At 51.2% G+C, this 27195-nt stretch overlaps 1 protein-coding gene and 2 long non-coding RNA genes across 6 annotated transcripts in view; 2 read left to right on the top strand and 1 right to left on the bottom strand.

Moving 5' to 3' along the window:
• Positions 1 to 308: 308 nt before the first annotated feature.
• Positions 309 to 7886, bottom strand: EMX2 (empty spiracles homeobox 2). 2 transcript variants are annotated; one of them, XM_071446103.1, is made up of 4 exons: positions 7649 to 7886; positions 6435 to 6918; positions 4210 to 4394; positions 309 to 1758 (listed from the first exon to the last, which is right to left on the bottom strand). In XM_071446103.1, exons 2-4 carry the CDS (start codon positions 6823 to 6825, stop codon positions 1591 to 1593), a joined length of 744 nt encoding a protein of 247 aa, XP_071302204.1. In that variant the 5' UTR covers positions 6826 to 6918; positions 7649 to 7886; the 3' UTR covers positions 309 to 1590. The 2 variants fall into 2 exon arrangements, with proteins under 2 accessions (XP_071302204.1, XP_071302205.1); XM_071446104.1 differs by lacking the exon at positions 7649 to 7886 and having other exon boundaries at positions 6435 to 7108.
• LOC139599100 (uncharacterized) lies at positions 2422 to 4212 on the top strand. 2 transcript variants are annotated; one of them, XR_011682157.1, is made up of 4 exons: positions 2422 to 2557; positions 2697 to 2787; positions 3223 to 3583; positions 3737 to 4212. It is a non-coding gene; the product is annotated as an uncharacterized lncRNA (long non-coding RNA). The 2 variants fall into 2 exon arrangements; XR_011682156.1 differs by having other exon boundaries at positions 2697 to 3583.
• Positions 7321 to 27195, top strand: part of LOC139599099 (uncharacterized) — a 70464-nt gene continuing 50589 nt past the window's right edge. Inside the window, exon 1 of one of the 2 annotated variants that reach the window (XR_011682154.1) lies at positions 7321 to 7489. This is a non-coding gene — a long non-coding RNA (uncharacterized lncRNA). Of the gene's footprint in view, positions 7490 to 9808; positions 10160 to 27195 lie in introns of those variants that run through there. The other variant, XR_011682155.1, reaches the window with a different exon arrangement.

Here is a 27195-nt window from a genome sequence, read left to right as displayed (position 1 = left end):
ACCGGTCCGCACTTCAGTTCCCAACCAGGGAAGGGGCTGGGTTTCTCCTTGAGGTTTTTGTTTGGTTGGTTGGTTCTGTTTCGGGGGGTTTGGGGTATTTATATTACAGCAAGTGCGCCTCTGCGGCTTATTTTTGGAGGTCTATTTAGCAGCCAGCGAATACATTAAGAAAATGCGCCTATGGCCGCAGGAATGCGCGGCGCGGCCGCGGGGGTTCAGCAGCTAAAAACAAGGCGGTGTGGGGGGAAACCATCGGTTTCCGAGAAATTTGGGGGCGAAGGGGAAAAGATATTGCTTAAAAAATTAGGGCATATTGATAAATCTTTATTGACAAAATATTGACAATGACATACTTCTTGGAAGTATATAGTGTGTTAGAATTCTAACAAATTAAACACAAAACACAAAAATATTTACATTCTGGTATAGGAGACATGAAGGAAACATTTGTCACTTTTCTTTTTTTTTTTTTTTTAGTAGCTCTATGATCTCGGAATATTATAAGGTCAGTGCTTGAAAATTGACCCAATGAAAATGGTCATTAGAAAAAAAAAAAATCAATCCGCGATTTTAAGTCACTTTTCTCTGGATCCTCCCAGCCTAGAAGGTGTCCCCACCGCCAAAACTGGTCGCTGGGTTTGCGCTTTATAAATCTTAAAAAAAAAAGTAATCATCATCCGGTTTTGCAATGGGGATACAGTTGGGGGGAGTGGGGAGATAATTCCATTTGATTCTTTTTTTTTTTTTCCAGCAAAAGTTATGACCAACCCCAACCTCCCCCGCCCCCCCGCCTTTCCCTCCCGTCCCTCCCCTCCCCACCGTGTTTGTCCATCCGGAAGGAACACTATGCTTTGTTACTGCTACTTCATTTAGCTTTCACAAACACTTTGACGCCAGAAGTTATTATAAAATGTTTACAGACTGCACATTTCTCGTAAAATAAAATTAAAAAGCACACAGAACCTGTCTTAAAGGGAAAAAAAAATTACAATTCATGTCTGTCTTTAGGAACCGGAGTAATTTTTTCCCGGTTTTTTCTTTTTTTTTTTTTTTCCCCAGACGGCTTTACACATGCAATTCAAGTTTCTGAAACAGGTGTGGGTTTTGGCTGCTTATGGAAATTTCTCTTTCAAAGACGGAAAAAACCGTGAAGTGCAAAATGTCCCGTAAGGTGTTAATTTTTCTGGTTTGGTTGGGGGCTTTTTTTTTTTTTTTGCTTCAATTTTTTTTTTTTTCTTTTTAAGATTTTTTTTTCTATATATTTTTTAATTTTTTTTTTTTTACGTTATGCTTTTAAAAGTGGACTGCGATAAACGGAATACCTGTCAATCACCTCGTCCCGGTGTTTTGGCTTTGATTGACAGATCCCCTTTGGCAGAGCGGTGCCGGCAGTGCCACAGTCCGGAGCCCTCGCTGGCTGCCCTCGCTCGCTCCCAGCTCCCTCCCGGGCGGGAATCGCGTTGTGATGAAGATCTCCGTGTCCTTCCCCGCACCGCCACGCCGCGGGGCTGGGGGGGGGTGGGGTGCTGAGCCTTTAACACTTTCGGTTCGTGGGATGCTGGCTTGGAAAAGTCCAAAAGTGCCAGTTTTTTAATCGTCCGACGTGACGTCGATTTCCTCTGGACTGGCTTGTTTGGTGGCGATTCTCCACCGGTTAATGTGATGAGTCCCTTTTTTCTTCTGTTGTGAGTCTGAACCTTCCTCTTCCAACTTTTGCCGCTTGAACTTTGTCCGTCTGTTCTGAAACCATACTTTTACCTGCGGGAGGAAAGGCACCGGGCGTTAGTCCTGCCCGGACCAGGGAGATGCTCTGCTCCCCTCCTGCTCCGTGTGCCACCGCGCCCTGCGCTCCGTCCGCAGCCTGTCCCCACTGCTGTCACCCTGGCCAGGGTGGCGAGCAGAGCCAGGACCCCTTTGCCACCCAAAGCTCTGCGAGAAAGGCACGGCCAGCCTGCCCCACGCTCGCAGCGCTCGGCAGCGGCGGCACGGCCGGGGGATGCTCCTGGAGCCTCCGCGGGCGCGCAGCCCCGAGCAGCGCCCAGGTAGCCCACACAGCGTGGGGCTCGTCACCTCGATGGCCCCAATGGCCGGAGAGGCTCCGTTCCCCGCTCCTGGCGAGGTTCCCCGCTCCTGGCGGGGTGTCCCCCCTCTCCAGCCCCGGAAGAGCCGTCGGGGCCGCGCCGGCCGCGGGGCTCCCACCTGCCCCACACAGCAGAGCAAAGGCAGGGCCTCGTCCGTTCTAAAGGGGGCCAGGATGGGGCTGGGGGGAGGACGCACGGGATTTTTTTTCCTCGTGGAAAAGCGAATAAAATGTACAAAAATGGCCCGAATAGAAAAACGCCCATCGCTCTGCGCAGCGTCTCCCTGGGACGCGCCGTCCAGGAGCGATCGCGGTGCGGGGAGAGCGGCAAGTGGCATCATAAATATCTCTGGTTTTGTTCAGCGCCGCGTAAATCTGACTGAACCATCCGGCAGCTGACTTCAGGGCTTTAATTACAGATAGTATTGATCTGGGAGCTATCTCCAGGGCTGGCCACACTCCTTGTAGCGTCCAAAGGTAAACTTTTTTTTTTTAAAAAAAAGCAATTTAAACTCTGGTTCTGTCTGAAAGTGCCTGATAAAGGCCTCAGCGAGGGGGGGAAAGGGAACTGGAGCATTTTAATAAGCTGGTTTAACCCGCTTCGCTGCCTCTTCAGAACAGAGACCTGACTGGCCGGACACACATCTCTGCTGCATTTTCATATTCTCCAAAAGTCCCCCATTAAAAAGCTGAGCGGGGAACAAGGGGTGAGTTTAATTTGCTTTTAGTTTGCTAATTGAAGGGGAGGACGGTTCATTTCTGCACGCTGATCTCCCAAAAGGGAGCTCATTTGTAGGGGACTGGGGGTTTGACATCCGGACAAAAGACCCCAACCAGCTTCGGAATCAAGCAGCACAAAGACCACCTTAAATACAGCTTTCCAGTAGAAATAAGCCTGTGACCGGTCCCTTGTTCGGGGAACCTCATAAAAGTGGCGATCCCTTTTTATTGTTTTGTTAGGGAGACATTTTAAAACAAAAGCTCCAACCTCTTTATTGCTTCCCCCACGAAAAGGAGTTAAGAAAAAAAAAAAAAAGTGTTACAACTTAATCCGCCCAGAGAACGCTGTGTTTACTGGGAACTTTGAACTAGGCTGCGGCTGGGTATTTTGGCTTTTTTTTTTTTTTTTTTTTTTTTTTTAGTACAGTGCCACATACTGTAGCAGAGACAATCCCCATCTGGAACCCTCTCTCTCCACGAGTCTCCTGGAAGGGCACAAAACAAAAACCCGACACAACAACAACAACAACGACAACAACAACAACCACCACCACCACCAATCCTCCAAACTCCAGCCTTTCTTCCGGCGGGGAGAAAACCGCGTGAAAAACGCGCTCGCAGCGGGCCCGCCTGCCCCGGGTCCCGGCCGTCGGGGGGAGCCTGAGCCCGCCCCGCCGCTGCTCCCGGCCCGTTCCGCGCCGCCGCACGGGCCCCCGGCCCCGGTACCTGCCGGGACCCAGAAACATCGCCGAGAGTCCCGCCGGAGAGACCCAACAGTCCCCGGTGCGGTTCTGGCCCGCAGCCAGTCGGCTGGGGCTGGGGGGAGAAGGAGGGTGGAAGGGGTGAGGGGGGATTCCTTGTGAGTAATGTCTCTGCTTTTATTTTTCATCTTTCTGCCCTCCTGAACCGGCTCGTCGCATCCCCTCTGTCGGCTAGGAACGAGCGAAAATTCATCCAAGGAACTGTGTTTCTGCTGTAGGGTCTAAAGAGGAGGTTCTCCTCCTGGCCCCCACATTTGTTTTGGGGGCTTTTCCCCTAATATCGAACTCCTTCTTGAGGGTCACACCAGTCCCGCAGCAGAACGACCGGACCCGCAGACCGCAGCTCCTCTCGGGCCGGAGCCCTGGCCGGGGCTGCCCGGGGGACCCCAAATCCCCAAATCGCGCCCCGAGCGCTGCGGCTCCCCACGCCCGGCCGAGGCACCGCGACCCCCGGCACGGGAAAAAGATTTTGCGACGCTCAGACTGGAGAGAACCCTCTCCCCACTGCACCGGTTCGGGATGGAGGCCTAAACACCCCTAGAATTCGCCCTTGGCGCTGCCCGAATCTCGGCCCGGCCGGGTGGCATTTCCACAGCAGATGCCCGTACTTTCGCTTTCCCAGCTGCCCGGTCCCTGCTCGCCCCTTACCTGAGTTTCCGTGAGGCTGAGGCTGTGTGCCAGCTGTTTTCTCTCCGCTCCTACTACATAATGGTTCTTCTCAAAGGCATGTTCCAGTCTCAGTAATTGGGATGGGGAGAAAGCTGTACGGATCCGTTTGGGTTTCCTGGCCAGTGCATTGTGCAATAGGAAGCTCTCCGGGCTGGTTTCATTCCCTGGGAAATAGGGTAAAACAGATTAATAAAGCACCTTCCCCAAATACACTCGACGGCACTTTTTAGCGCAAGAATTTTTGTCTCCCACTATTACCCTCAGGAGAAATCCAACTATAGTTTCTTTTTAATTTTTCAACTCCTTTTTTGTATTGAATTTTCCTTTGATAAATACATGGAGGGATGGGATAAATAAGCAGGGGGAGGAGAGGACTGGTATAAATTAACATGCTAAAACACAACCTGGGGAGCACTACAGAAAATAAAGAAGAAGAAAAAAAACCAGAATTGGCCAGAGCACGGCTGCGGTGTCTGCGGCTACACCTCACGGCTGCCCCCCTGCATCCCGACCACCGGAGCCTCACATCTTTCCCTATTTGTTTGTTATTTCCATCTTCCCTTCGCGGCCAGCTGCTCTCGGGGCCCCCTGGCCGCCCACCGGGCTCCGGGAGCCTCCCGCCTGCTCCCCCGGCCTGTCTCGGCTTCCCTCGCCCAAAACTTCGGCCGGAGCCTTTCTGCCGCCGCTTGCCTTCGTTCTCCCGGTGTGCTGCCCGCAGCGGGGCTCCCACCGCCGCCTTCCCGGCCCCATGACCCTCCCCGCTGCCTCGGCGGCGCTGGGAACCGCCGTGGAAATAAAGAATCAAACTCCGAGGAGGCCACAGAGCGGCCATCCCATCCCATCTCATCCCATTCCATCCCATCCCGTCCCATGCCGTTCCTGCCGGCCTGCACCGGAGCGGGGGCGGGAGCGGGGGTGGTGAGCCGGGGCTTTTCGGGGGACATTTCCCTCCGGGGTGCCCCTGTGCCGCTACTCCGGGCTGGTCCTTCCGAGGTGGAAGCGGCACCGAGGGGCTCTCTCTGTAAGTGCTTTCAAAATCGTTGGAGGAGGAGGGTGTGTTTGAAATCAGGCTGTGGCTCAACACCAGGACATTTCCGCCTTTCATCTACCCCTCGTTACCAATCGCCTGGTGCCTGCGACAAATAATTTGGTGAGCGAAACCTGTAATTTTATTCTGAAAGGGTAATAATCCATTTTGTGTCTCAGAGCGCCTGGCTTTGGAGAGAGTGGCTCCTTTTTCAACCCGGCTGCAGCGGCCCGGCTGTGGAAGGCCGGGGAAAATGAAACATGCAGGTGGTTTGCTTTCGTTCCGAATTAAAAAATAAAAATACAAGGAAAAAAAAATAAAAAGAGATGGATCCCTGCGAGTGGAGACTGATTTTGTTTTGTTTGTTGGTTTGCCTATAATGAGAGTGGCAGAAGCCGGACCCATTACGGGAGAAATCGGCTCAGCCCTCGGAGAAGACGCTGCCGGTTACAAAGGGTTAAGCAAGGGGGATTTTATTGATTGTCCGCCATTGGATTCGGTTATTTCCCTTCAGCTGGTTATTAATCCTTGGCATTTGGAGCCCCTGGCTGACCGCAGGGTCGGGATCGCCCTCCGTGCCCCTTCCCCGGCTCTCCTCCTCAGCCCCATCTCCCCGCGCTGCTCCGGTGCTGGGATTAATTCCCCACACACGCTTCCCTCCTCCTTTCTCTGGGGTTCGCTTCGTTTCTTCCCCTCTAACAAGGGCAGCGGCCGCACTTGGGGCTTCCCGCGGCTCGGCCCCGCAGCTCGGCGGGCACCGCCGCCTTCCCGGGGGAACTCAGCCTCACCATTCCCCGCTCTGCGCGGCCGCTTCCTTCGGGGGCTCCTCTCTAGCTCCTGACACACCGGAACAAAAAATATCCACCTTTTCGTCTGCTTTTAATGGGAGCAGAAAGCTGACGAAGTCCCAGCCGGCCTTGCCTTCCCGCTCGCCCCCCTCTCCCCGGGAAACCAAAACAAACCGGGAAAAGCAGCAAAACAAAACCAAGCCCGAGCTCCTCGGCTCTGACAGCTCTCCCAAGTTTGGCGGAGGGGGAGACGGGGACAAAAGCGCCCGGGCCCGGCCGAGCCGAGCCTTCCGCTCCGGGCAGGGGCCGCCGTCCCCCAACATCCGCGCCGCGGGGACCGGCCGGGGGATGCAGGGCTGGCTCGGGAGGAGAAGAAAAGTTGCACGTACCTTGGAACCTGTGGCCCAGATACCGGTAGCGGTGTATTAGCCACGGGTAGAAGGTGGAGGGGTCCCTTTGCTGCGAGGCGAAGAGCGGGTGCGTGGAGTGCGAAGCAGGCAGCGGGTGGGCGGCCAGGGCGTGAGGAGGGGGCACGGGATGGACCGGCACGGCCGGGTTCGGCGGGTGGGAGACGGCCTCTGCAAAGACCAAGTCCGGGTTGGAGTAGACCCCCCTGCCAGTGGAGTGGAAGCCGTTGAGAAAAGGGTTCATCGGGCTGGAATTGGCATAGCTGAGCGCCGCCGGCCGGATAGGATCCTCGGAGCGAGACGCGGGCAAGGGGCTGTCTTTGGCCACCAGCGACTCGATGGTGAAACACCGCTTGGGTGTGGGCTGAAACATGCTGCTGCCGCGACGAGAGTCCCCGACCCAATCTCTGCCCGTCTCTCTCTGGTGCGCGGGAGACGATCCGGGGAAGTTTGCAGCAGGGAGTGACTTGAGGAGGGATAGATACACACATAAATAGACAGGGGCTGGAGGAAAAGGAGGCAGCGGCAGCCAGCGGTACCCAAAAGGGAGACACACACACGCACCACGCACACACTCACACACACACACACAAAAAAAAAAAAAGTTGCTGGGAGAAGTTTCCCTCCTGCAAGGAAAAGGCGGTCGCGCCCCCCCCCTCCCCCCCTAAGTCCAAAGACAATCCATGGATGTGATCGGCCCCTTCACAAGTTGTGCAAACGATTTGTTAGTTCATGAGCCTAATTAGTGCTGGGATCACATAAACAGCTTCCTCTGAAGCCTGGTAAATGGCTTGATGATTGGTCGCTATTACTCGCCTTGAGGTTGAAGGGGGAGACTCTTTAAAGTGCGTCAGAGGGGAGGCGAGCGCCGGGCAGCGCCATCGGGAGGGATGGAGCCGCGGATCGGAGTGCGGCGGGAGCGCGCCCGCCAGCGCGGGGGGAGCGCGCCCGCCGCCGCCCCCGCCCGGCCCCGCTCGGCTCCGCGCCCCTCCGCGGCCGCGCTGCCCTCCCTCCCCTGCCGCCGCCCGGAGAACAAGGTAGGCGGACGGGGATCGGGGGGGATGGGGGCTCAGCGGGACGGGAGATGGGGGGCCCTGCATCTCCTCGGGTGGGGAAAGGGGGGAGTTGGGCTGCTCCGCCGGCGCGACACCCCCGTCCCTGCCACCTCTCGGGTACTCTCGGCCCGGCGAGGTTACCTTGGTCGGCCCCGGGGCGTCAGGGAGAGATGCCCCGCTTGGGAAAGGTTTCGTCCCGGTGAGAGAACGGGTCGTCCTCCTCCTGCTCCGAACTTATTTATTTCCCCTTGGCTCCTCCGCGCTGTCCGCACCGCGCGGCGCGCAGCACAAAGCGCGGGGCAGCCGCATCGCGCAGAGCTGGGACACGCCGGGCGCTCGCAGACGGGACAGGGGATCGAGTCTCCGGTTCCAGCCTTGTCCGTATTTTCGCGTTTACCTTTGGGTCCGGAGATGATTTTAGGGCTGAGTTCTCCTCCTCCCATTGGCTGGAGCTGCAGAATAATTATGATCACATCCTAATACTCTTGGCTGGTGCTTACTGTTTATTGGTAGTTAAGGATCTATTATCTATTCATCAGCCTCCCATTTTTGCCAATTACATTCTTCTAAAGTGAAGTACCAGCAGGTATTTTGCACATTTACAATTAATGATAAAAAAATCTGGCGTACTTTAAATCTATTACGCCGCTGTGTAATTTATCTTAAAGATGCAGAATTGCTAATGTAAATTAATGTTTCTGTTGAACCAAGGGATGGGGGGAGTCTTAAAACCAGTCTAGCGTTTCTTTCCTTCTCTCCCGGACGTTGTTTTCTATTTTCTTTCCACTTTATACACTAAAAATCCGTTACTTCACTGCATTAAATTATGCTAAAAAACAAATCGCCGTCTAAATGGTTGTTTCCAGTAAAGGGCGAGGTGAATTCTATTCTCCTTCCCCACTCTCTGCTAAAGGCATCTGTTCCCAGCTCGCCGATATTTTTAACACAATACCAAATCGAGGGGATAATATAAGTGACAAAACAGCGTTGGGCACGCAAGGATGCGGCTGCTCTTGCGCCTTTGTTTGAGGCCGTGTTTCCCTTTGTGTACCCCGCGCTGTGTGCACTTTGTGGAGGGAGAAGTTCACTTTCTGTAGGAAATGTAAATCTGATCTGCAGGCGTGGGGCGGCTGCACGTACAGACATCCACAGCCACACGTGCGTGCGAGCGCAGGGCAAAGTGAGCTTTACACGGCGGAGCTCAGCTCTTTGGGCAGATTTTGCTGCGAGGTGCCGTTCTCCCAGGTCTCGCACGTTTGGGAAAACCTTTCCTGCCCGAAGACACCGGAGTGCAGGGCTCCGGCCCCGCTGAGCTGAGAGAGCCGAGCAAGGGAGAGAAGGATTTCCCTTCAGCCCCACTCGTGTCCCTCGTGAATCGCTAGTATCTTAACTTCCTGAGTTCCCTCACCCCTTCTCCGTGCAACTTTTTTCCCCTCAAGCGATGGTCATTACTTCTCGAAAAGATCTGGGGTTGTAGACACGAGCAAGGATGAGAAAGTGCCCTAAATAGGACGGGTGTTTGATGTGCTGATTTCGACTGGGGTTCCAGAGCACTGAATATGAAGAAAAAAAGAAATTAAAAAAAATAAAAAAGAGAAACTTCTCCTTATCCTAGGAAGAACACTTCTGCATCTGTGTATTTACACTTCTCCGGGACAGAAGAATGAATCTGAATTGGAAAAACTTCAACTCCTTTTTTTTTTGCCTATTTTTTTTTTTCTTTCCAGACATCCTGACATAATCACGGGGCTCCTTTGAAAACTGCATCGAGTAATTTAGCACTTGGGGAGGGAGGAATTATATCCGTTTGAAAAGAAACCTCACACACGCAGAACCTCCAAAACGATCGATAAATTTCCCTCGACCTTCTTTACCGCCGGGGAAATATCCTCTAGCCTAAAATCCCTCTCCGAAGAGGGGTCCCGTTGTTTTGGAGCCGAACGGAGGAGGCTACGCTTGCAACGGGGAGCTTTCCACATCCAAGTCCGATTTTTTTTCGGGAAAAGCGAGCGATCTCGGCCGCAGCAGCCTGGAGGTCCGAGCTCTGCTCGCTGTCTGTGCTCTGTACATAGGAACACATATCTGTGTGTGCATGTCGTGCGTGTGCGCGGGGACACATCCAGGCAGAGCAACCGCAAGCAGAGCCTGCAGAACACAAGCTTTCCCTGGGCTTTGTCAGAGATAAAACAGGCCGGGAGCAGTGAGAACAAAAACCAAACGGACTCGGGATGGGATTTCCCGGAATTTTCCTCTTCTCCCTAAACTTTTGTATCATTCTCGCACTCGTCGCCGTGGCCATTTCGCTGGGCCGCTGAGCCCCAGCCCGGCCTGCCCCGGGAGCACCTCCCCAGGTCCCTCTCTTGAACTTTTCCTACCCAAGGTCTTGACAGGTTGCTCTCGCTGTCCTCTTGGCGTCTACAGGGAGAGGATCTGGCAGGGGCTCGGTTCCCAGCCATGCCCGGTGCGCTCGGAGCGCAGCGAGAGGCAGCAGCCTCGCAGCCTCCCTCGGAGGGAGGGGTGCGCTACGTTCGCAGTCAAATTACATGGCTGGCCTCGCAGGCACTGGCTCCGGACTTCCAAACTAATACTCATCTTTTAAAAGACGAGCCAAGAAGAAATTGCCAGGAAGGTCTCAGATGCGGGGATCTCGGGGTAAGACGGTTATTCACGGGCTAAACCAGGCTGAGCTTTCGCGGGTATGGGGGTGGCGGTGAGGGAAGTTTCAGCCTCCCCTTAACTTTCTTTTCCAGGTGGGATTTGTCTCCCTTTTTTCCCTCCCGTCCCAGAGATTCACGCACACAACAGGGAGGAGAGGTGACCTAAGCAGGTCGTGTCTGGTGTGGGGCTGATGGAGTTAAAAGGAGAGGGTGAAATGCCTAATTTAATTCTTTTCTGGACGCCCTAAACCCTACTCAGTGTGTCTAAGCCTCCTGCGAATCCTTCGCAAAGCGCAGTGCTCGGCAGGAGTGCCGGGCCGGGCCGGGCCGAGCCCAGCCGGGTTCCCAGGAGCTGGGCCGGGCTCCGGGGCTGCGGGAGAGCCCGGGCCGGGCACCGCGGCCTCCGCCGAGCAGGTGGATCCCGTGGGCAGCCGGCCCCGAGCAGCCGGAGCCACGCGTGGACAGGGCCTTGCTCCTCGCTCATCCTGGGTTCCCGGGTGGGATGGACACACGGGATGCTTCCCATGGACCTCCCCATCCAGGAGACCAGCCCTGAACACCTCACCCCTCTATTTCGGTCCCGGGCCAGCGCTGGAGCTGCTGGGATCCCGTCTCAGCAGCAGATAACCGGGACCAGGAGCAGGAAAAGGCCTCGCTGCCCGGATTCCTCTCACCGACCCGGGAACAGCTATCGGGCAGGGCTGCTTTAGTTTTTCTCTTTTCGACGCTAATTCAGGGCCTCGTCCCTTCTCGCTCCCGAACCAGCGCCACTTGCGCGCTGCACAGCCCGGCCCCGCCGCGGTTCCGAGCGGTTCTTTCCGTCCCGGCCGTGTCGGACTCGCCGCTCCAATGCCCTGTCATTAACCCGGCACTTCGGTAACCCCCGGCTTCACACGCGAAGCCCTAACCCGCCAGACCTATCCGTGCCAGACCTTTCAAACATCATGTGCGGGGGAAGCGGGAGGAAATACCCGCAGCTGCGTGCGGGCGCGGTGGCAGCGCGGTACCGAGAGTGCGTGCGGCCGGGCCGGGACAAGCCGAGCCGAGCCGGGCCGCTCGGTGGCTGGGAGCGTGTCCGCCCTCCGCTCCTGCCGCTCGCGTCCCGGTGCCGGTCCCGCTCCCATCCCGGTGCTCCCGTCCCGGTGCCGGTGCCGCTCCCGCTCCCGGTCTCGGTCCCGCCCGCTGCGCGGGGCCGCGGGCGCGCATCCGCGGGGCGGCAGCGCCCCCTGCCGGCCGCCGGCCGCTCCGCCCGCCCGCGGCCCCGCCGCCGGCAGCGGATCCCGGGCGGGCCCGGCCGCTCCCGAGCTCCCCGAGCCCGTCAGAAAGCCACCAGGCTTCCTAATGTGTCTATTAATAACAGCAATCAAGCCCTAAAGGGCTTTTCCCCCTTTTTTTTTTCTTTTTAAAAATATTTTTATTATTATTTTTTTTTATTTTGTGTGGCGCACGGAGAAAGCTCCACGCCTGTGTGTTCACGCACGTCCACTCACACGCACTCCAAACTCTCCCCGGTGAGTTGGCAAAGCGCTTGATTTGAGCTACTCCCGAGGGACCAGCCCGTCTGAAATCTGTCCCTCCGGGGCAGCCACCGGAACAGCTGGATGCAAACACTGCATCCGGCCCCTGAACTTATTTTTGCACTTTTTGACCAAAATCTTGGCTTGAGCCACGCCGTGTACCGGGACTTCTCGTGCGTGATGCGGTACAAGCGAGAGGGCTTTGGAAAGCTGTCTGTCTTTCCTGCCCGCCTGTCCGGTTGGCCTGCAGGGGACAGGGCAGGGTCCTGCGGGGACTCCCGTGGGCCCGGAACCGCTGGCTTGGCGGCAGCGCGGTACCGCACGCCCGTGAGTTACAGCTAGTTCGCAGCTGCTGAGTGCTGAGTTCATGGCAGATACACGGGCTACCTGGGCGAGCCCTGAAATTGTGTCAGCCACGGGGGCTCTTCCGTGATGAAAGTTGGACAGGCTCACAAGAATAAAAAATTAAAAAAAAAAAAAAAGAAAAAAAAAACAAAAAGGAGAGAAAGAAAGAAAGAACTAAAAGCAGAGGCAGAGTTGCAGGCCAGCCAGGGACTGCAGGTGTCCACACTCAGGACACCCCGTGGGAAACCGCTCGCCGCGTATGGGAACGAAAAGGTGTCCAAACCCCCGCTGCTGCGGAGGTTGCGTGGGAAGAACGTGCGGGAGATGCTTTTCCACCCGGTGCTTGTTTGTTTTAGTGGAGTACAACGCATACCAAAACAGAAACTCAGTGTCCACCACACAAACCCCCGCTCTGCACCTGGGCGGGCCGGGGGGACACGGGCGGACCCCGCGGGTGCGCAGCGCTCGCTGCCCTGCGCGGTGCGGCGCGGAGCTGCTTTGCATTCCCGGCTCTTGTCGTTCCCCGTCCCACCTCAGATCACGGCTCCCCATCTCCCCGTGCTTCTCTTCGGCAGCCGCGGGGCTCCGTCCCTCCCGGGGCCCCGCAGGTCCCGCACCGCAGCCCCAGCCTCGGCTGGGGACAGGCAGAGGCAATTCCCGGCGGGACAGATCCCGCCCGAGGAGGGGGCTGTAGTTACAAACTTTCCTAAACTTTCCTCTGGACCCAGCTCACCGCTGTCCGTACGGGGATGAGGAAGAAGCGAGGAGAAGCAAACTAAATAATGTCTTCAAAAGCAAAAGTTTTGTTTCTAAGGGGAAACAGTAAGCCACTATGTAATTTACCACGAGTTCTGTTCGCCACTTTTGGGTACTACTGAGATAATTTTCGTTTCTCGTTCAGACATTCAATTTTGTGAATTATTCCATTTTAACTTGCTCCTAGAGAGCCCGATCCCGCGGACCCGACTAAATTTGTTTTGCATTTCACGAAGAGTTTTTCTGGGCAACGGAGAGAAGGTCATCTCTATTTTCCAGTGCCTCCTGACCTGGCTTGGAGAGAGCCTGGAACGAAGTTAGCTCTACTGGGGCTCATTTCTCTCTCCTCTCTTTGCCCCATGATCGGGTCGGGGGTTTTTTGGTGTTTAATTTTTTTTTTTTTTTTAAATTCTGTATGTGTGCGTGAGTTCGCTCTTGTCCATCCTTTGGGGAAAATTGAGTTTGCAAAGAGTAGAGGGTTTTTCAGAATGGTTCTCTCTGTATCCCCCACAAGCCCCTCCATCCACCCGAATTATCTTTCTCCGGGTGACCCGCATGAGGCACAAGGAGTTCGCAGTGAAAGACACCTATCAACTTCCAAATAACTCTCCAAGCTTCTAAAATTTAGCGACTAAATGTTAGCATATTGAAGTGTCATTGAGGACACTAATTAATACGTATTTCATTTTAAAACCTGCATTTTTTTTTTTTCGAGGACCTCAAGTACATAATCGCTTGTAGCGGCATCCTGGAGTACGAATATAAGTATCCAGCTTTGATACGCACAACCTCACAGAATTCCTTCATTTGCTAATGTGTTCCCAAATATTCGAGCTCACAGGGATGTGCGCGCTGTGGAAGTCATACAGAGTGTAATAAAACGGAACTCCTAAAGCAAAATTAGCGGTTTCTCTGGATGTTCCAGGCCTCCGAAGCCCGAGGTTGCTTTTTTTTTTTTTTTTTTTTTTTTTTTTTTTTTTTTTTTTTACATGCATAATGTATGTCAAACATAGACATGGGGGCTTTTGCTTAAACTCTGTGTGTGATTCCATGGGGTTGCCGCTCCGTTATCTTGCCTCCATCCAACAACTTTTTCCATATATTAGTTCCGAGCTAAGAGCGCTTTTACAGACTAATATTTTTTTTTTGTCTTTCTTTCCTGTCTGAAACGGAAACAAAATAGGGAAAAGTCTTTTTACGGAGTTTTAGAAAACTTCACCTCGGTGCAGTGCACAGATGAGGGAATACCTGGGCAGAGGTGCTGCCTTTCCCCGCGTCCCTTCGTTGGCCATTCCCCTGGGGTGATGCAGGTCTCTCATCGCTGCTGCGGCTCTTCTCGCCGCAAGACCCCCGGCAAAGGTCAGGCCCGCCTGCGCGCACCCTGCTCCGCGGGCCAGCACTCCCGGCCGCGCTGCTCGGGGTGCCCCGCTCCTCCACAGCCGCCAGGTCTCGCCCAGACACAGCGGTCGGTGCCAGGGCCGGGCTGGAGCAGCCGCGGCCAGGAGAGGAGAGCGAGCAGCGAGCGCCGGCAGCGCTGCCCGGGCAGGGCTTGGCCCCGAGCCGGGGCTGGCCGGGCACGGAGCGGGTCCGGGGAGCTGCGGGGAACCTCGTTCCTCTCTCCTCTCTCCGGCCGTCAGGGCTGCAGGAATAGCAGCTGGGAATCGAAAGTGACCCCCTCTCCCGACTCCTGCCAGGTCTGCGCTGTTTGATGCTGCGATCCAACGAAAGTCTGAACTTCAGCGATAATCTCCTCCATATGGGCAAAGAGAGCGCGCACACGGCGGTTCTCTCCACAAATCACCTACCTCCAATCAGTTTTCACTTTCCACAAACTGTTACAGGGGGAATAAATATAATGAAAATGAAAAGGAAGCGGGGGAAAAAAAATGTGATGGTAAAGAAAGTGGTTTTCTGACCGCAGGTCGGAAAAAGCAACCGGTGTCTCACCGCGCTCCGCGCACCGGCGAGGGGCGGGCGCGCTGCTGCCCGCAGGCTCCGTCCGAGAGCCGCGGGTGTCCCGGAGAGGGAGCGGATGGTGGAGGCAGAGCAGGAGCCTGGACCTCCCTGTGGGAAGAAGTGCGTGCGGCTGCGAGGGGTCTGCTCCGCAGGCAGCGCCGGTGCAGAGCCCGGCTGCTGAAAATCTGCTCTGCAGCTTCCCCGCAGAAGCCCCAGCGCAGCGCAGCCGAGCCAAGGAGAGCGCTGTCCGCAGCTGTCCGCAGCTGCCCGCAGCTTCCCGCACGGGCAGGGCGGGCAGCCGAGCCACCGGGCAAGGGCAGGGGCAGGGTGGCGGCGAATTGGGACGGCGGCAGGGAGAAAGGCCGCCCGGTCTCCGCTTCCCACCTCCCCGGGAGGTTAGCAGGGGTGGCTTGTTCTCCCCTCTTCTGTATTTCGGAGGAAGGGAGCGGGGAAGGAAGAGGACAAGCTGGCGGAGGGTTTGGGGAAGGTCGCAGCCGGGCCGCGGTTTGACATTGCAGAGGAGCCGGGGCGCTGCAGGGAGGCAGTAGGCGACCCTCCGGGGGCAGCGGGGACCCTCGGAGTCAGTGTGGTGTATTTTATACATTTTTTTTAAGGTTTCAGTGAAACTAGCAGTTTTATTTGTGTTTCGCTCCTTCCAGCCCAACGAACAATCCCCCGCATCCTCAGGCGAGGATGTTTGCGGAGGTGGCAGACGGTTTCTCGCCTGCTTCCCCGTGCGAAGCGATCTTCCCAACTTAGGGCTCTTCCTTCCAAACGAGCAAACACGACGTGTTTGTTTGTTTGTTTGTTTGTTTGTTTGCAAGAGTTGCGCTGTTTTCCTGCTCGCAATTTGACCGTGGGCAGAGAAACCCGCTCCCGGCCATCGCCGCCGTGACGCTGAGTCAAGGAAATACTACAGGTGTTACTGCGGTGTTCGGGAATTAATTCTCCTTCCTCTCCCCCTCCTCCTTCCCCGAGTTATTTCCTAGCCTACCCAGATAGCTGGGAAAGGGTCCCATATACCCCCGAGCTGTAAATTGAGCGCTGAAATACTTGATCTCACTGATCTTTGGAGAATTAAATCTGGCCTCATTTTACAGGAGGAAGCGAAGTCAATCTCGGAGGTTTTGCGAAGAAAGGCTGTTATTTCCTAGAGGATAGGCGTTTAAGTTGTTAAATATTAGTTTTTAATTACGTATTGTTCTTTTGAAAAATAATATTTATACTTAGGTCCGTGAAGGTATTCAATTGAATTTTCAAGCCATCAGCTAACCATTCTTTACACGCCTGATGGAAAATAGTCCATTGTACCAGCGCCCGGCTATGTTTCATCAGCAGACGGCGCTTCGAGTGTACCCCATTGTCCCCCGCGCCCTCAGCGGGGACACCGGGGCTTCACACGGACCTCGGAGGGGAATCTCTGTCACAAACCTGGGCTGGGGACACGGCAGGGAGCGGGACGCGCTCCGCAAAGCCATGGAGCGAAGGAACTAAAGGGCAAGAACTAGTGACAAGGAATAAAAAATTAAATGTACCCGCGATCCCCGCGGTGATTTAGGAGCTGTCCCCGCCAGGTCCCCGAGGCTGAGCGCATTTCCCCGCGCAGGGAGCCGGTGCCAGGGGGACCGCGGCTGCTGCAGCCCTTGCGGGGCGTCGTGTGCGGCCGAGCTGGAGCCCGGCCCGGCTGCGGGGCCGGGGGTGCGTGAGCGAGGCGGGACCGGCCGCACATCTGTGGGGGTACCCGGGATTAACCCCTTATCCCCCGCAGCGCCTCCCCCTCGGCCCCCCAGCTCCGTCCGGCGCACAGAAACACCGCGGCCACTCGGGGTTTGCAGACGCCTCCGACAAGAGGCTTTGCCCCCGCCATCGCAAGAGACCATTTTGCAAAATTGAGCGATTTGAGCTCCCTCCGGCCTCGCCATCTCCCGGGCCCGGGCCCTGCCCGCCTCTGCAGAGCCCCCAGAGCCGAACCTGCCGTGGGCAGGGGGTCCGGCCATGGGGTAAACGCGCTTTAAAACAGCGGGGCAGGCACCGCGCACCGCGCCCGCCGGGCTTGGAAGTCAAGTTTGTGGTTTGGAGCGGGTGGGTGAGGGATTTATTTCGGTGTGTAAATATTTCTGCTCTCCATAAACTTGAGGAGTGGACTAAAACCAGCACATGCGGTTCAGCATCTGTTTAGCTGGACGCATCTCACAGACGAATATTGACTTTTCACCTCCCGATCCTAAATGGGAAATAAAAAGAGGTTGGTGTCCTCTATTGTGTTTGCAATTGCCTATCCCAGGATTAAAGAGATCTCCATTTTACTGGCTGTCTTTCATTTAACTGTTTGGAGACCAGAGATGGAAAATATTTGCCGAGAAGAAAAGAATAGCTGCATGGGATCATTCGCAATTCAGTGTGAAAAATATTCTATCAAACCCATTTCTATCCCAGTGCAGTTGAAAAAAATAAAATAAAATAGGGCATAGCCGTCAACAGCCCATTACACTCTGCTGGACAGCACGGAAAGTTTTAGGCAACTAAATTCCTAATGGGAGACAGCAGCAAACAGCACAATCATGTCTTTGACTAAACTATGTGGCAGCTTTAATTGCTAGAAATGCTGGTATTAGCTAAAATATCACAGTTTTGGTAAACGGGAGGCTTTCCAGCTATGGTGAATGCTACAGCCTGGAGGGACAGACAGAAGCCTCAGCTTCAGGTGGCACAGCTGGAATTGCAGAGGAACGAGCACTTGGAAGGCAGTCAGGATAAAGGCAGAGCCGTCCAATGTAGCACGCAGGGTGTGTGCTCGAGAGAAGCAAATCCAGAAACAACTGCATTTCAAAGCCACAAAGAAATGAGCATCATTTATCTTCAAATACCATTTCATTATCGCTGCTACCATGGGGCGGGACATGTTTTCACACAAAAACATGCTTTGCAAAGCGTGAGCGGAACTGGCCACCCTCGATCGCCCCCAGAGCGGCGGTTTAGTTGATGTGGAGAGCTCCGGCCAGCTCCGGGAGCACATGAAGCCCTTCCCCGGTGGCTGTGCCCAGCCCGCTCCGCAGGAGCCGCAGCCGGACAGTGCCCACTTGTGGCTGACCTCGCTCGGAGCAGACCTAAGGAGCCCCTGAGAGGCAGGGAATTCTCTCAAAACGCAGTGTTTGCCTTGTCCAGAGCTGGTTCTTGCTTGCTGTGAACACCAAAATGCACAGGGAGGGAATTGCTGGAGCTGTGAATCCACTCCAGCATCCAGGACATCAGAAGAGCGGCTCTCATCTCTGCACTGGGCACTGCAGCCATGCACAGTTCAGTGCAACTCTGATGCTTTGGCATCTAAAAGCCTCCCTGGAGAAGGGTTTGGTTGTGGATAACTCATTTGCTTTGCAAAAATATTTATGTACCCTGTCATGGACTAAGGGTCAATTGTGCCACGCTCTTCTTCAGTGCACAGCTGAAGATCCTTGGCACAGTAGCCTCAGAAAGAGGGCAAAGCAGGAGTCTGTGTCTTGAAAAAAGCTAAAAAAGAAAGAATCAACACTACAGTAAATAATAGGTAAGAAATGGTGAAGATGAGGACAAAGGACACTCCTAACTCCAGTGTACTAATTATGAACTTTCTACTGTGGATAAAGCCAGCGGTAAAATGTCTCTTGGCGCTCAGAGTGCAAGATTAAACCACATCACATGTGGATGTAAGGATTGTATTTAGCTCTCACACAGTATTTCTCACATGATTTTTTTCCTACAGCCTGAAACATGTGCATTGTCACACAGCACTGCACATTATCCAGTACAGAGGCAGAACCACCAAGAAGGTCAAAAAGCAGATCACAGGAGGAGCTGTAGAAACAGGATGTGCAGCCACAGTGAAGGTGTTTCTTGTATGCAGTTTAGGAATTACATTCCAACACTTACTTATTCTCTGAGCTTCTGCACCACTGTGGAAAATGCTTTGTTAATACATCCTATAGAAAATCTCCTTTCGTGCTTAGAACAATTAAATAATCACCAAGAAGTCATCAAAAAATGGCCATGTAAGCTAAGGGAAGAGAGTTTACCACTAAACTCCTTTTCTGACCATGATGCTTTATAACCTGTATCTGCAGTCAAAATGAAGAAAGGAAACTGACACCTCAGAGGAAATCAGTCACATCAGATGATACACAGATGTATTTAGATTGGTATCTTGATTTTTCCAGCTTTTCCACCAGACATTGATTCCTCATTTTTTATCCTTAGGCTGGAGAGCCTCAGAGAAGGTGTGAGGAGCTGCAGCTTCCTCCTTCACTGTAATCAAAACCTGTCAGGGAAGCTCACTAAAGTGGGTGAAAAGATAAAGTTCTTGCAGGGACACATCCACCACAAACTATCCTTCCTCTCCAGTTGTGTCTGACTGGAGACTGTGCCTAAACCAAGGACGAGCTCCCCTTCAGTTCCAGGCACCGCTCCTGCTGTCAGACACCTTTTGGAGAAGATGCAGAATGCCATTATTTCCCAGCAAAATGTTCCCTCAAGGCTTTCTGTTGGGCAACTTTCCTGAGCCATAAACACGTCCTGCAATTCAGACCTGGAGCAATAGCAACTACCAAACAAACACACAGAACACACAGAGGCAGTGAGAGCAGGACAAATGGCTGGTCAGGCCTCTGCTGGGCAGATGCTTTCAGATAGGTAGAGCAGTGCTATGTTACCTTCAAAAAGTTCATGGAAGTCTCCCCTGGAGCTGTGGTTTTTACCCACAGCAGTCAGTTTTCAGGTCACTCACCATGCAACCTGCCAGGTGCCAGCTGTATTATTTGGCATTGCTGTTGTGCCAGGCAAGAGACAGAAACACAGAACAAAATGGTGGTGCCTGGCCCAGAGCACTTCCAGTCTTAATCTAAGACACGGAAAAGGGAAGAAAAAAAAAAAAAAAAAATAAAAAGGGAAAGAAAACAGCAGGTGGAGACAGGAAAGGGGAAAGAAAGGATGAGACAGGACTGATTAGTGTGATACTGAGCAGCCTCAACACAACAGCTGCTATCTGGCATCAAATCCTGCACATAAGTGATGGCTGGATGGGGCCTGCAGGGAGCTTGCCAGCACATTTTACCACACGAGCCATACGTTCTGTGTCACAACTGCCAAAAGGGCTCTGGGGCTGCAAGGATGGCTTGTGGTTGTGGCTTGGCAAGAAGTCTAAGGAGGCAAGAGAGTGTGTCTTTCAACTGTGCTGATATGCCAAGAATAAAGGAAAAAAACACAGGGAGGCTCTCAAGCTCGGGCCTCGTGACGCTGTCATGAAAAGAAATGTTTGTTTATAACAAGAGAGCAAATTTGTGAATCACAAAACCTAAGTGGCAGCTTCCAGTGATGTGTAAGAGTCAGTTTGAAAGTCTTCTTCCCTCCACTATGTGTTCAGGCTGCAACTGCAGGCACAGTCACCTCGTGCTGACTAGCAGCCCACACAGTGCTTGGCAAGCCTGAGTTTTGAAGGGAGGCTGAGATTTGGGACCTCCTGGTTCCTGCAAGGAGCTGCCAGATGTTCACAGGAGGTTGTCTCACAGTGAGGGTCAGAGCTGGACTGCCCCAGTTTTCTGGTTTCTTTTTTTCCTTTTCTTTTCTTGAATGTATCTGGCACGATACACACCTCAGTTTGGAAACCTTGCCCCATATTAGGTTACACTTCTCGTTAAAAACTCATTCGTGTCAGTTTGAAAACCACACACTTCAAAATATAATGTACTTGAACATTCTTTCTCTCCCCCTGTGCCCCATGGCCTCTAATTTAGTAGTTCTTTAAGAGCATCATGTGCTTGAACTTCGAGCTGCTCCCAGGCATCTAAAAAAAGTAATTGGAGTATTTAGGCTTTAAATGGATTCTCTTTTCAATCTAAATGGTATCACACATCAGAGATGTCAGTACGAGTGGTTGAAGAGAGATTAGAAATTCTCCTAAACAGTCTGGTAATTAAATCATTTATACATCCACATATTTGTTTGAAGAAGCTCTGGCTGCCCCAGGCCTCATCTCCTCTGTGCTCCCACCACCCCAGAGTGTGGGGTTTGCAAACCCATCCTGCCTGAAGGATGTGTCAGAGGGGGTGTCAGCCCTGCTCTCAGCTGCTCACTTGGGATTTCTCAGGGCTCTTCCCTGAAGGAATGCTTCTTTCTCAACAGAAGCTCACAAGCCTGACTGAAGGAATTAGGCACTAAAAAACCTTCAGGATTTATGCCTTCATCTTTTTATTCCTTTCATACAGTATCTAGTGCCTATCAGGCATTGCAAATAGGAATATGGTAAGTAATGGCTAAATTCTGCTTCAAGTTCAGACCTGAGAGCTGTTGTTATAACTAAGCCATACTAGTTACTTATCTTTTCAGTTCATTTCTTAAAGCCCATACATTATTATCTTCTCTGAAAAGAAGCACAAGCAGCAGCAGGAATGGTCCTGCTTCACGTGGGGTAATGGCTGGTGCCACCACACAAAGTGGCTGAGGATGCACTTGCCTCTGGCCCTTGAGTGTCCCCTGCCTCTAGACAGGTCATCACTGCAAGGAGATTGCAGAAATTCCAGAACCACATATTGATCTCAAAATAAGGCACACCTAAAATGGACCTCACTGGTTAGGAGTAGCCCAAACAACCTCTTTAATGTTCTTCCCTATCAGCTTTGTTTTCTTTCTTTAATTTGCTTACAGAGGAGCTGATGCATGGATGTGCTCACCTTCTGTTAGAGTTAACTTTGGAGAGCTCTGTGCTGGGACAGCCCTGACACACAAACAGAGATAGGCCCTTTTCCTACTCCTTTCCTTACAAAATGTATCAAAAATACAGAGAGGCAATGCAAAAGTTTTCACATCTTGCCATTGCACTCAGTCACATGGATGTGGAGCAGCAGCTCTTTTGCTAACTGCACCCTTCTCATTAGAGTAATTGCTACAATAACTCAGAAATACACAGCCTCAAACACACGTGCCCAAACACAACAAAGGATAATGAGATTTTATGGTCACCAGCAGTGAATCAAATCATTTCAGCTAAACCTTAGCAAACATTTTATCTTAAAAACACGACGGAATTCCTCTCCTTTGTCACTATGCTCATCCCGTGCGCCTCCTGAACATGCCAGAATGAGATGCTGAACCTAAACAATGACCCACTCCTGGGTGGATTTTACATTCTGCAAGGTCAGTTTCTTTGTGTTTGGGAAGGAGTGACTCACAGCAGCCCAGTAACCAGAGGTAATTATCCAATATATACAGTGACTCCAGCAGGTTTCCCAAGGGCACTTGTTCCACACCCTCTTCCACAAGGCACGGAGCAGCCACGTGCTTCTGACCAGATTTCAGGTATTTCGTATAAAACACACAGGTTTACAGCTATGTCTTAGCCACCTGGGCTTGTGGCATGCACATCATCAAGGGAGAAAATCCCTCTCTTTAAGTGCAGTTTTAGAATCATGTTAATATTTTTTATAAATTCTCCTCCCTTGTCCTGAGCTTACAGCACCAAAGTAGTCATGTCCATGAATCCCAAGACCCAGGTGGCAGGGCATGTCAAACCATCTGTCTTTCAAGTGCCTGCAGCCTTTACATTTGCTGCTTTATTTTGTCTTTCTGAAAATGCTCTTCAGTTAATTGAATAACTTTCAGTTATAAAACTTTATAAAAACATGGAAATATGAAACATTAGGCAGATCTGGCTCTCCATCCTTCAAGTAGTACACATATGCACATTCCTTCCTCTTTCCAATCCCTGTTTATTCATAATTCTGCTGGATTTAAAGCAAAGGACCTTGCTTTAAATGTGGTAGCACCAATCCACTGGTCAATGCAAGGCAGCTGCAGATTTCCAAATTAAATGCAATGTGGAAGTCCTTAAAACAAACAGAGACGCTTGGACTTGTAACACCAGAAGTGTTTGAGATTCCTTAAATATACACAACAGCTCATTCTTTGTGCTTCCAAAGCTTGCTGGAGGAAGCAGGGCTTGTCATTTAGTAGAGTAATTATAATGATTCATTATTATGATTATTAATTATAATCATATAATCACAGTAATGATTAATAATTATAGTCATTACTATTTATACTAGCAGAGATCCTAGAGGCCCCAATCAGAATAGTGGGCTCCATTGTGCTTTTTAAGGTCAGGACAGATGATTTGGGCATCCTAAGGATGTGGGGACTGTGGGGAAGGACCCAGATCCTCCAGATGTGAGCACTGCCCGTGCTCAGTGCACAGTGGGGCACAGAGTGGAGGGGCAGCACACGGGTGGGAATGGAGATGTGCCACCCTCTCAGGAATGGGGTGTCAGAAGGCAGGTGATGCCTTGGGGAGTGGCAGTGGGACAATGGCAGGGGACACATGAAGTGCCAGTCACAGTTTGGAGAAGGGACCTGCAGTGGCAGTGTTTGTAAAACCCCTGTGTGCTTGTGTGCATCCCCTTGTGGGTGCTTCCCTCTGTGCTTGGCTGAGGTGGGCTGCTGTGACAGGCACTGCCAACTCCCCTGCTTTCCAACTCATCAGCTCACTCAGCTCATGTGGATGTACTGCTCTGGGTGTTTTCCTGCCCTGGCTTGGGAGGGATTTGCCCCATTCTCCCCTCTCTTCTCCAGCATCCTCTCCCTGTCTACATAGAATCATGAAATGTTTGGAAGGGACATTAAAGTTCATCTCACTCCAACCCCCTGCCATGGAAAGGGACATCTTCCACCAGAGCAGCTTTCTCCAAGCCCTGTCCAACCTGGAACACTTCCAGGAATGGGACATCTACAACTTCTCTGGGCAAGCTGTGCCAGTGCCTCAACACCTTGACAGTAAATGATTTCCTCCTAACATTTAACCCAAACTTACCCATTTTCAGTTTGTTCTCCTCTGTGCTATCATTACATGCCCTTGTAAATAGTCCCTCCCCAACTCTCTTGTAGCTCCCCTTTCAACTCTGATTTAAACTTGGGGATTTTGAGATGTAAAAATGCCACCTATACTTGGATAAACATTATTTACATCATATATTACCAAGCAGGGGACAACCCTATCTTGCCTGCCCAGCACTGCCTGCAGTAATTGCTGAGCCCATGACCCCCTGTAGCACATTTTGTTCACTCCTGCAATTTGCTCTCTGCAGCAGTTAAACACAGTGCACATTAATGAAATAGGCTAATTCTGCATGCTCAGAACCCTCCTGAAGCCAAGGTACTACCAAAATTAATGGGGCTAATCATAAGTCTAAAGATAAGTGTGTATAACCCTTTGAAACATAAAGTCCTTGGCCTCTTGTTCTGTCTGTACATAAATTGCTACTTTCTTGCCACCTCCTTGTACATGTTTGAAGATGTAAGAGAAGAGAGCTCTGCATCCAGTGCTGTGATTTCTCTGTTCTTCTCCAGGCTGCTCCTAAACTCAAAATTCTCTATACCTCTAGTCTAGTCTCAAATTTCTTGGGTAACCAATCAAAGCTATTTGCAATGTTCTCTTTAGAAACTACAGGACATATTCAACTACTGACTTGAGAGCCAGGCCAACTTAAAGAGCTGTAAAGATGTCTATACCATCTCCAGTTATAGAAGCAAGGAACAAAACCCTTTTGTAAAATGTGTGAAAACCCTTGACTTCAAAATGCTGGGGAATATAAAAATCAGTGATGCTTTATACATCTCCCCCCAACTGCCCCAGAGAGGGGAATGCACAGGTGAAAATATTGTTATTATCAAACACTGAAAAGTTGATCTCTTCTTGCACAGGCAGATCTGCTGCAAACTTCTTTAGGCAAGTTGATGAAATTATATCTGGCACATGCTCCATGACATAGTGCAGAAGAACAAACCAGGAGCAGCCCTGGAAGTGTCCTTGTTCTTTCAGAAAAGCAAGAAAAGGGCCCAGCTGATGCTCAGGTACATCTGTCCTCGATGCTGTTGCACAGTGTGATGCAACATTCAGGGGATTATTTTGATGCTGCAATGTTTTACATCCCTAAGGATTCTCAGTTAAAACATCCACAGAAAAAAAAAATCCGAGGCTAAAAAAAATAAGTTTGGAAATGAGTTAAAGCCTTCCTATGCTCCAGTCCCCGAATACATGATCACAGCTGTGTGTCAAACAGGGAGCAGGGTGGAGCTGGATGCTCCAAGTGAGTGAGTGAGTTCTGGTGGAGCCTTGTCTGATTCACTCCAAAGGTTGGATGGTATGCACTCCACGAGACATGTGGCTGCACAGCAAACAATGAGCATAAAAATAAAACCTGAACAGCTGCCTCATTTGCTAAGCATGTCCATCTTGTACATTGAGCAAGTCTGGGTTTCTGTGTGGAGAAAAAACCCCCCATCTGATGGTATTAGCTATATATATACACACTGCATGTGGATACATCAATATCGGATGCTTTATAAGGCTGGGATGTGTCCTGGACTCCAGACAGATACAAGAAGAAAAGACATCTTAGAGAATATTGCATTTTTGGCAACATGTGCTGGCTCAAAGGAATTGTAAAGGAAGTAAATTAAATAGTACTAAGAATGTGTATATTTATAGCACTTTTCATACAAGGATCCCAAAACACCTCTCAAAAAATTAAGCTTCACAACATTGCTGTGATCTAAGTAACAAGCATCACTTTTTTCCCTAATGTATGAAGTGAATCAAAAAAAGACAAAGTAATTTAACCAGACCATCAAGGGCAAGAAAGTCTGCATTTTAGGCTCAGATTTGAACCCTTAGCCAAACTGTCCTCTGTGAAGACATACAGGGAAGCTATTGATTTTCATGCTTCCTTGCTCCTCTCCAACAATCCAGCACAGTGCTCAGGCATATGGTTAACTTAAGGCCATTGACTGTTGGCTTATGTTTCTGAAGAAACCTTTTGGCATGAAGTACACACAGTTTTGAGGAAAAAAAAAAAAGCAGTAGGTTTATAGGAGCATTGGTCATTTTACCAACTGTGCCTAGAATTTCCTGGACGTTATAAATGTTCAGCCGAATCCCCAGTGTCGGATTGTATTAAAAGACTGTCCTCAGGAAGGAACATTCCAAATTTCCGTGAGCTTTGCCAGTTTCCAATGATTTGATGTTTATTTGAGCTATTGTACAAAGTTTTCTGTTGAGTCAGATCATTCAGGACTAGCTGCTGGGACCACAGAGTGTCAGCAGAACATAATTCATCTGTGGCTGATGGCAGCACAGTTTGTTGGGTGGGTAATGCTCCTTCAGGCAGAGATACCACCAGGACATTTGGTGGGGTTTATTTCCTGTTCAAACAGAAATCAAGCATTCTGTTGCCCCCTCTAGCTTGCTTGTTGGGTCTCTTTAGGGTGTGGAGAAATACCTGTAGCATCTTTCTGGGGTGAAAGAGGGAGGGAAGCAGCATCATGATTTTAAAGAATGTTCTCAGCATGCTTTTTTTCTGTATCATCCATGCTGCCTTGGGTCTTTTGTTGGCTTTTTGTCTTTTTTTATCTTCTTGCTTCCCACATATACACACACACACACCTGCTGAACCTCTGCCTTTTCAGTCTGTTCCAAAGGGAATTCCCTCAGACTGCATGAAGTACCAAGCTCTTTTTCTGCATAACAGAAGAAATACCTACCAAGATTATGCCTTGCTTTTGTGGTATGAACTACAGTTGAATAAAACTTCCCCAGCTGCACAGTGAGACCAAGTCTTTGAGCTCTCATGTGCTTTCTGTGAAAACAGCTTGGCCAGAAATGTAAAGCAAGAAATTTTTTATTTTTTTCCTTTTTTTTTGTGACCAGTTCTCAAAAGTAGATGTGCATGGAGCTCTAATTAGCTCTTACCTCTGTAGATGGGACATCTTGGCTTCAAGATAGAGCCTGTGTTGACTTAATTACTTAGATCTTAGGCTATGCAAGGCTCTTGGTGCTTGTGTAGTACCTGGCAGTGCTGGAACTGGACTGCAGTTCCTCAGCAAGACCTCAATGCAAATAATGAATGAAGCTGCATAAGAAGACTTTGAGTGACTCGTTCTGAACCACGAGATGTTTGGACTGCAAATAAAGGATGATATGTGGGATATAATCTGCTGTTGAGCTGTAGCACAATTCCTGTTAACTCTGAGCCTGACACAGCCAGAACAATAGCAGGCTATAGATTTTGTTTCTGTCCCTGACATTTACTAAGCACTGCAAGACTAAAACATTTTGAAGGTTATATCCAATGTCTTGCAGAACGAATGACAAATGTCAACCCTTACACTCTCACAAGATCTGAGCAGGAATAAGACAACTCTATAGACTGAGGCAAGTTTATTATTACAAATACCTTATTAAATCTAAATGGTAATGGCATTCCAATTAGCTCATTGTTAGAAATCTTTCATGTTTGACTTTCATTTAGACTGATTACGGGAATAATGCAGACCCTGTATAAGTAATTGGCACAAAATAAAAGCATTTGAGCTGCAAAAACCCTCCTAGAGGCTGTGCTCTTTAAAAAAAAATAAATAAAAGCTTCCTATCTTTCCCAGC

Source organism: Agelaius tricolor, unplaced genomic scaffold, assembly GCF_023055355.1.
Source record: "Agelaius tricolor isolate 1412-34295 unplaced genomic scaffold, bAgeTri1.0.p SCAF_22, whole genome shotgun sequence".
Classification (NCBI taxonomy): Eukaryota; Metazoa; Chordata; class Aves; order Passeriformes; family Icteridae; genus Agelaius; species Agelaius tricolor.
The sequence above is the reverse complement of the archived record's forward strand: the minus strand, read 5'-3'. Positions and strand labels throughout refer to the sequence as shown.